Source organism: Odontomachus brunneus, unplaced genomic scaffold (assembly GCF_010583005.1).
Source record: "Odontomachus brunneus isolate Ranch 3 - 2012 unplaced genomic scaffold, Obru_v1 Obru_scaffold_260, whole genome shotgun sequence".
NCBI lineage: Eukaryota > Metazoa > Arthropoda > Insecta > Hymenoptera > Formicidae > Odontomachus > Odontomachus brunneus.
The window spans coordinates 218,767-228,951 of record NW_022639710.1 but is presented as its reverse complement, the minus strand read 5'-3'; the positions used below and the strand labels follow the sequence as shown (position 1 = coordinate 228,951).

At 30.5% G+C, this 10,185-nt stretch overlaps 1 protein-coding gene across 1 annotated transcript in view; it reads right to left on the bottom strand.

The window, feature by feature from the left end:
- LOC116852879 (programmed cell death 6-interacting protein) overlaps positions 1-9,868 on the bottom strand; it is a 48,145-nt gene extending 38,277 nt beyond the window's left edge. Inside the window, exon 1 of the mRNA XM_032833635.1 lies at positions 9,492-9,868. Within this exon, the coding sequence (XP_032689526.1) occupies positions 9,492-9,697 (206 nt within the window). The 5' untranslated portion in view covers positions 9,698-9,868. The remainder of the gene's footprint in view (positions 1-9,491) is intronic.
- Between the last annotated feature and the right edge of the window lie 317 nt (positions 9,869-10,185).

Below are 10,185 nucleotides of genomic sequence, written 5' to 3'. Positions count from 1 at the left end.
GCTACGCAACCCAAGGTCAAACTGATGTGATCAGTAAATACATCTTTTTAAACGCCACAACTTTTGTCTGAAACATTTTTTTGTAAAACTTATATTTTTCCTGATATTCGGGCGTCCCGGTACTTTCCGAACACCCTGTATATATATATACAGGGTGTTTCATCTTAATCTAGCCAGGCGAACATTTCACACGCTGTTGAGTTCAAAGAAAAATGTTTCAGACAAAAGTTGTAGGATTCGGAGGGGGACAGAAGATGATGGGCTTGAGTTTTCGATGAAAATCAAACTGAAGGTCATATGAAGGTCAACTTTGTTTTTTTAAATGAAATGTAGTATTTTTTATTGTATATTCTGAAAGAACATAAAATTCTGCGTTAAAATTGTCTGACACGTTTTTCATGAAAATCCATAATTTTTTAGGAAATTTAGCAATTAAAGAAAAAAAAAAGTAAAGAGAATCATGCATTAATTTGTACATGTTCATGAACATTTTTCGTCCTTAGAGTTACCCGGAATCAACGGCGTGGACGTGACGAACTTCCATTATTGTATTCTTACATCGTATCGCGTCCGTCCTTAGGCAACGTTTCATTCATATAAAAGAAAGAAGTATCGGATGATTACTTACATGATTTGCACACATCTTTTTCTACGATAAACCGTGTTTTAAGGGTGAATCACTTCCACCCGTACCACATTGAAAGACATCAGGCTTTGACTGATGATCAGAAAGGGGTACGCGTTCAATTTTGTCGGTGGGCTTTGCAAAGACTGGAAGAAGATAACATGTTTTTCGACAGGATGCTTTTTAGCGATGAGGCCTCATTCCACAATAACGGAGATTTCAATCGCCACAACTGCCATTACTATTCAAATGTTAATCCGTTTTGGTTACGTCGTGTAGACAATCAGCACCAATGGAGAGTCAATGCTTGGTGCGGAATATTGGATGGGCAAATTGTTGGACCACACTTTTTTAATGCCAATTTAAACGGAGCGATGTACCTGTAGTTTTTGCAAACTGATCTGCAAGAGTTGATGGAAGACATCAATTTGCAAACTCTCAGAGACATGTGGTTCCAACACGATGGCGTCCCGGCACACTGTGCGGGTGTTGTCCGCGATTATTTAAATGAAAGATTTGCTCAACGTTGGATAGGCAGAAATGGTTTCATTCGCTGGCCATCGAATTCACCAGACTTAACACCGTGCGATTATTTTTTATGGAGTTACGAAAGGGATTGTTTTTGCTACAGAGCCAACAACTCCCGATGACATGCAGAATCGCATACGTAATGCAATGGCACTAATTCCTGAAGAAATGTTACGAAAAACGACGCTTTCACTTCAGCGTCGATTGCGCATGTGCCTAGCCGTTGAAGGAGACGTTTTTGAACATCTCCTGTAATGTTACGTAGTCCTGTAATGTAGTCTGATACGTAGTGAGAGGCGAGGAGACTCACTGTAATCAAGCACCCCGAAAGTGAGAGGCAAGGGGACTCACGTAAATTAAGCACCCCGATGGGATCAGATTTTCGTCACGTCCACGCCGTTGATTCCGGGTAACTCTAAGAACGAAAAATGTTCATGAACATGTACAAATTGATGCATGATTCTCTTTACTTTTTTTTTCTTTAATTGCTAAATTTCCTCAAAAATTATGGATTTTCATGAAAAACGTATCAGACAATTTTAACGCAGAATTTTATGTTCTTTCAGAATATGCAATGAAAAATACTACATTCCATTAAAAAAAACAAAGTTTATCTTCATATGACCTTCAGTTTGACCTTCATCGAAAACTCAAACTCACCATCTTGTGTCCCCCTCCGAATCCTACAACTTTTGTCTGAAACATTTTTCTCTAAACTCAACAGCGTTTGAAATATTCGCCTGGTTAGATTAAAATAAAACACCCTGTATACAGGGGTTTCCTCTAACCCGACCATTTAAAATATCTCCGTTGTTTTTGATGATACGGGAAAATATTACAGAAAAAAGTTGTTCGATTGGAAGGGACACATATTATGATGAGCGAAAAATTTTTCTCGAGGTCATAGTTTTTGAGATTTCGAGGTCATTGCGATTTTTTTTAAATGGAATAGCATATTTTCATTAATGTAGTAATGCAGTTCATAAAAAGCAAATTCAACCATACATGATATGTTGTCCTTCAGATGACCTTGGACATTAAAAAATCACATTTATATGGGAAAAAGAAAAGTTAACATACTTAAGTGTTTTCAATGAAGATATTTTAGGCAGGAGCGGCGCAACTCACTATGATACGTGGGTGCTAATATTGGATGCCCGCTGCAGTCAGTTCTTCGCCACACTAGCTGCATTCCAATATTCATTGCCAAAACACATAAATCTCTATTGTGCGTAGGAAAGATTCTTCTGATTGGCAATGTTGTAACTTGTAATGTTGCAATCGCGCGGCACACACGACAAGCAGCGGGCACCCGCCCGTGTGTGAGTTGCGCCGCCCCTTCCTATCTTTTGAACCCGGCCCACAATAGAGTAACTATTTTTGGTAATAACTTTAAAATTACGCGTTTGCCAAAGCTTTATCAAAGGAAAAAGTGTCTTAGAATTTTATACTTTTAATATTAAAAGGTTGTTCTGATTCACCCTATATACAGGGTATCCCGTTTTAAAGGATGCACACTGATAATACTTCAGCCAAGCATATTCAGTAAAAATGTTTCAAACAAAAGTTGCCGGATTCAGAGGAGAACATTTGAAGGAGACTTTGACTTTGATCTTGGAGATTATTTTGAAGGTTATTCAAAGGTCAACTTTGCTTTTTAAATAGAAATATCTATTTTTTATTACGGAATTTTATTCTACGTAAAAAAAACTAACTTTTGTTTAAAAAATTTTTTATACGACCTCTATTTTCTTAGATATTTACGGAAATATCTACAAAATTACTGGTTTCAATAATTTTTTACTCGAATTCTATCAACTTTACCGAAAAATAGCAAGAGATAAAAAATTATTTATTTTCTTCTTATAGAGATCTGAGAATTTTTTTCAGAATTTTTTAGTATTTCGAGAAAATACAAGAAAATGCAGTACTAAGAAGTTAATTAAAAAATTCTGAAAAAATTTTCAGAGCTCTATGAGAAGAAAGTAAACAATTTTTATCTCTTGCTATTTTTCAGTAAAGTTGATAAAATACGAGTAAAAAATTATTGAAACCAATAATTTTATAGATATTTCCGTAAATATCTTAGAAAATAGAGGTCATATAAGATATTTTTTCAAACAAAAGTTGTTAGTTTCTTTATGTAGAATAAAAGTCCGTAATAAAAAATAGATATTTCTATCTAAAAAGCAAAGTTGAGCTTTGAATAACCTTCAAAATGACTCCCAAGGTCATCTTTAGATATCCCCTTTCGAGCCTGACAACTTTTGTCTGAAACATTTTTGCTGAATATGCTTGGTTAAAGAATTATCAAGGCATCTTTTAAAATGGGACTCCCTGAATATAGGGCATTCTTTGTCAAATCTGACAATCCCCTGTCTAAAAATTAGAGCAACCAAAAAATTTCTTTTTGTGCTTATTTTATAGCTATTCCGGAAGCTATACCTAGACATTTTATAGCTTTATTTATGTACTTTTGTTTAGACCCTGGCCTTTTTAAACACCAATATGACGAACCTAATACGGCGGTCAAAATCTGAGGAAAACTAACTATAAATAGTGAAATCACTAATTAAAACGTATTAAACTGGTTGCTATTTTCATGAAATCTAGTATTACAGCGTTTTTTCAATCGCTGATAACGAATTTGAATCAGCATATCAAATTTCAAAGTGGTCGGATCCAATATGGCGGCTAAATGCTACGAAAATGGTAAAAAATGATATTATTAACTGAGACTTACACTGTTTAATGCTTGTTAAATTCAGTATTGCAGCGTTTCGTCAATCGCTGATTTTAAATCTATGATAATAGTGTCAAATTTCAATATGGCGGATCTAATATGGTAGCTAAAGTTTACGGATTGGTTATCCCAATTTTTGGACAGGAGGTATCAGATTTAATAAAGAATGACCCTTGTGCAATAAACTAAATATATACTTTGTCTTCGTTCTTTAACTTTTCTACCAATTACAATATATTCCGGTAAACGCCCAAGCAATGCTTTACACGTTATTTCATGCTAAATTTCACATTTACTGTGACACATACATGTCTTCCAACAAACTATAGAGAAACAAGATGTCAGCTTCTATCGATAACTCACTTATCGATTCTAATGTCGCTTGTCCTTTCATCTAGGCCTCTATACTGGCCGAGTGCGTATCATGTAAATGTGTGCGTGTATTACTGCGTTCCGAAATTCACTGCCAGTACTGAAAATGTACAATATACGTGACATGAACTATACATTTTCAGTACTGGCAGTGAATATCGGAACACAGCCTGTATACACACATTTACATGACGTATTTTCCATAGAAGATTTATGAATTGCGTCAAATTTATATATGTATAATAAGTATTTAATACATAAGTTTTGTGAAAAAGATGTAATATCCGTACAAAACATCTTTTTCAATAAAAAAAGTAAAAAGAGCGCCAAGTTCACACACTTTCCTGTATGAATAGAACTATCAAATTGAAATAAAAGTACTTAGGCTAAGTAAAAATAAAATAAAAATGTTTTATGTTAAAAATACAATATCTTATTTAACAAATTTAAAAATGTTAACACGAACTATTATTATATAAACTAAAAATGTTATTATTATATAAACTAAAAATGTTAGCATGAACTATTATTACATAAATTATATTAATTTATTTTCTACAAAAGGAATGATATTATGTAATTAGGCCAAGTAAAAATAAAACACGAAATATAATCATTTAAACTTATTCCACTTTCTACAAAAGGAATGATATCATGTAATTAAGTTAAGTAAAAATAAATGTAAAAACATTAAAATAAAATATTTTTATTGAAACTTCTATTTTCTACTTATAATTACATTTATCGTTACTCCTTGTAACAGTAACGCCGTTACATGTGCCATTTTCGAACTTTGTAATCCTGGCGAAAAAATTCTACAACTTTTGATATAACAACTTCGTCGAACGACAACTAATTACAACAAAAAATATGCTAAAACTACAACTAAATTAGATATACTACATGAAAAGAAAAAGCTTTTAATACCAAACCATGTTAAGATTACTATTCGTAAGATTAACTATTCATAAGAAAATACGCGGTTTTTTCATTTGTTGTAGATGAGCATATGAAGACGTAAAAATTATGTTTTATTACACGAAGAAAGTTATGGTTACGCATAATTTCTACCAGCATTTCTAATTACAGCTTAAAGCTATAAATCAATGCAAAAATTTTAATAAACCGTTTATTCAATATACACATATACACGTTGAGATCATTTGCTTATGCAAGATTTATAAACATCATATCTAATACAAGAAGTATAAACTATAGTTTATATAAACGGTATAAAACACATCACAGCATAAACTTAAAATTCTAAAATATAGAATTTTATTGCACGTTTTACTAACACTCTTGATGTTATACGTATTAAATTCTACGTTTAATGTTCGTTGTAATACAATTGTAATCTTTTAACAGATTTTGGCTATTACAAAATCATTGCAGAAAGCTGTAATTTGTTATTCCATTTTTGGATAATACTAATTATTACAACAAACTATTCCAACAAAACAAATTTTAAAAATTTCTGATAATGTATAATAAGTTGTATATTTTTAAAAGAAATAACAACTAACTATGTTGCTCACACTTAGTATTTTTAAGATAATATTGGTATTGTAAATCAACATTAAAGTTGTAATTTTAGATGATTGGCAGAAGTTAATTGTATATTCTCAAAAGTTGTGGAACTTTACTACGAGGAACTCTATATATTATTGCGACATTTACAGTTTTCGTAGTATTTCCTAGTATTTTGTAATATTTCCTATTTCGCTGTAGAAATGCGTGAATTAATACTAAAATCACGTAGTTGTTTGTAGAATTTTTCCGCTAGGGAACTATATGTTCGCACAAATGTACTAAAGTAAAATGTTTAAAAATAAATAAAATTAAGATTCATATAAAAAACACTTGGCGGGCCCTTGGGCCGTTTTTGTATGAGTTTTAATTTTATTTATTTTTAAATATTTTACTTTAGTACATTTGTGTGAACATATAGGTTCGAAAATAACACATTACTTGTAACAGCGTTACTGTTATAATGAGTAACGGTAAATGTAATTATAGAGTAGAAAATAGAAGTTTCAATGAAAATATTTTATTTTAATGTTTTTACATTTATTTTTACTTGGCTTAACTACATGATATCACTCCTTTTGTAGAAAGTGGAATAAGTTTAAATGATTATATTTCATGTTTTATTTTTATTTGACCTAACTATATTACTCTTTTTGTAGAAAATAGAAATTTAAATAATAATAGTTCGTGTTAACATAAATTTGTTAAATAAGATAACAGCATTTATACTTTAGCCTAACTACTTATTTCATTTTAATTTGATAGTTCTACTCATGCAGGAAAGCATGTGAACTTTGGCACCTTTTTATCTTTTCTCGAAAAAGATTTTGTACGGATATAATTATATATGAAAAAGTTTTTAATAGGTAATTAAGTAATTGAAGTGAGTTTTAAGTATTATCTTGTTAAGAGTAAACTCAAAGTATATTTACAAGGCACTTAAATCTCATAGTAAGTAAATAATCCAAAAATTTACTTAGGTGTGAATTCAATAAGTGTGTGTGTGAATTCAATAAGTTTGAATAAACTTTAAATTTATGTGCATAACTGTTAATATACTTCATAATATTTTAAATTACTTGAACTTCAAAAAACGTAAGTAAATTTTCATAAGGGTATCTCTGTAGATATGACTGGATAAAGATAAAATTCATATTTGCTTATATCTAATCTATTAGATATACTTAAATATGGTTAGATATATTATTTTTCCTCAGATAATTCCTCTTTTAAATGATGCTTTACTGCTTTTTTATGATATAATATTTCTATCCTATGTTCTATACTTTATTTTATGTCAAGATAAAAATCTGAAGATAACTTTTCTCTTTAAACATTGTTATTTTTTTATTCAACATATATGTTATTTTGCTAAATGTTTTTGTGATTTATCTTACTATAATTAATTTGGCATAGTAGATGATTACCACGTATCAGCTGTTATTGCATTATTTGTAATGTTTGCTAGTAAGTATGACAATGCAATATTTTTTGAACGATGTAAAAGTACATTATAAGTATGAGTTATAAAGATATCATCATAGTTTATTAGTATCACCTGTTCCTTTCTAATTACTTTTATTCAAGAAATAGGAATTGTATTCAATGGATGGATAGTCACCATGAGGAGATAGACACATGATGAAATGGAAAAGACTGACATCAACGTAAAAAAAGAAAGATTTCATTAGAAGTATTTAAACAATATTGACATTTTTTAAATAAAATAAGTAAATTTAAAACAATTGTTTTTTTTAACAAGCAATAAAATTATTTAAAACAAAAGTATTGATTGTCAAATAATAGTATTTATTGTTTAAAATATTTGTTTAGATCACTCCAATGAATAAATCCGTTTAAAGTCAATAAAGTTTGTTAAATCTAAAAAAGATATTCTCCTTTATGTATAACCCATAAAAACACCCATAAAAATATGATACTTTTGGTTATATTAACTTTTTGTAACATTAGACTATTATTTTTATATCTTAAAGTCAGTTAATATTATCGATAGTGAAGGATCAAAATCTTATAACAAAATGGCATGTGCTTACTACCTCTCCGGATAGGTATAATTCAAACATTTGAAATCTCAACATTAAACTTTAAGTTATTCAGATCCTTTCAATTTAAATATATATATATATATATATAATAAAAAAAAAAATATATATATATATATTTTTTTTTTAATTAGATTCAAAGGATCTGAACGATTTAAACCAAGTTCCACAACATCCATTTAATTTTAACTCGATTAAGTCTCAATAGTGATTGGTTAATTCTGATTAACTCTTCTTAATGTCAAATGCAATTGGTCAGGCCAATGGAATAACCAGCCAGTTTAGTTAACTGGAGGTTATGGAACTGGGCCTTAAAATTTTATATTGAGACTTCAAATATTTGAATTATTTATACTCAAAGAGATATAATAATATCATTTGTCATTAGATTTTGATCCTTTACTGACCATTATCAATAATAATAACTGACTTTGAGATATAAAAATAACAGTCTAATATTACAAAAACTTGATGTATAAAAAATACACACACACACACATATGTATATATATATATAATACATATATTTTTATATTTATACATATATATTCCAATTCGAACCTAAAGTCAATTTGCACTATATGTACATGTGAGTGTGTATATATATATATACATATACATATATATACATATATATAGTTTAAACTGATTTCAGATTTGAATTGGAAATTCTTACAGCTTAAAAATGAGAAATAGAGTGAGTGTTTTTCATAGAATTCTGTAAATAGAGAAATTAAATAGAAGTTTAACATACTTTCATTAGTCTCAATTTACTAATCCAGTATTATTTTATTGAAATCTGATAATATTTGTAAAAATTAAATCTGAAGTTCGATTATGAAATTTAAAATGTTTGAGGTATTTAAAACATCTATCCTCACCTTCGATTTTGATGAAAATAAGCTCATTCGACGCGTTTTTGCATAAAATAAAAGAATCTGGAAGAAAAAAATGTCGCTCTGCCTTGCAAAGTGAAATATTTAGTGTTAAGGTTAGAGAATGTAGCAGTAAATATTTACATATCCTATAGCGCGTTCAACAACGCACTCGTGTGAATCTGCTTGCGCTATGGGGTCTGTAAATATTTACTGCTAAATTTTCTGCTTTAATCAAAAACAAAAATTTATATAAAACCTAAATTATAGTAGGAAATAATTACTATTTTTGAGTAAAGTAAAACATGTAATTCAATATTGGTAAATAGTCATCTCAGTACAAGCCTAATTCGCATTATGTTCAGATGACATATTCCTCAACCTCGGATGTGACTAACTTTAATGCTAAATATCTCGCTTCGTGAGGCAAAGCGACATTTTCTCGGCTAGATTCTTTTATTTAACGCAAAAACGTGTCAAATAAGCCTATTTTCATAAAAATCGGAGGTGAGGATAGTTGTTCTAAATAATTACCATGTTTGAATTAAGTAATCATTGAGCAAATTGATTAAATATTTTTCATTGATGAGAATTTAATCGAATAATTCACATGGATTCTAAGATCCTAGAATAGGATGCATAATAAATGCAATATATATTTCGTTAAAGGAATTTGCAAGTCCGTAGTATCTAGATATTTAATTATCGATCTACAGAGTTGAAACAATTGTTAATTAAAGATGAGTCATACATACCTGTAAATAACCTCCAAAGAACTTTCATATTTTTCAAAAGCTCGCCATAAAGCATTGTTCCTCAACTTGCTGAATTCTGCAATAGCGTCCGTATAATCTTTTTGATTACCTGGGCTGTTGTATGTTGATTTTATGATATTAGTAAGAGGTTTTATTACGTCAATATCGGAAGGTTTCTTTAACGGGATCGCTATAAGTTCAGCCATTTTGACGTATATTTGATATAACACTCGATCTGCTGTTCACTGATCCGTTGTTATCTTTCTCACGTCACTCCAGTTAAGGTCCTTGCACAATGCTAAGCTATAGGCAATAGAAATAAGCATTAGCCAATAGGAACAGGGAATAGAAATAATTGACTAATCCGAATTCCTATTGCCTTTTCCTATTGTCTGCTGCCTGGCATTCTGCAAGGGCCTTTATGGCTTCTGCACACAGGACTCGGTAATGCTTGCCGCGCAACAGAAGTTCGCGCGACAGCCAATCAATATGTTGCTTTTCCGTAAGAACTAGAAGGTTATTATGGAAAGCAAAATATTGATTGGCTGTCGCGTGAACTTCCGCCGCGCGGCAAGCATTACCACGTCTTGGGGTGTGTTCGAAAACATCACTCGTGTGTATTTTGTCACACTCAGATCGTTCGAAAACCCCTAGTGGGCACACTGACCATGCGACCATGGCCGTTCGAAAACCG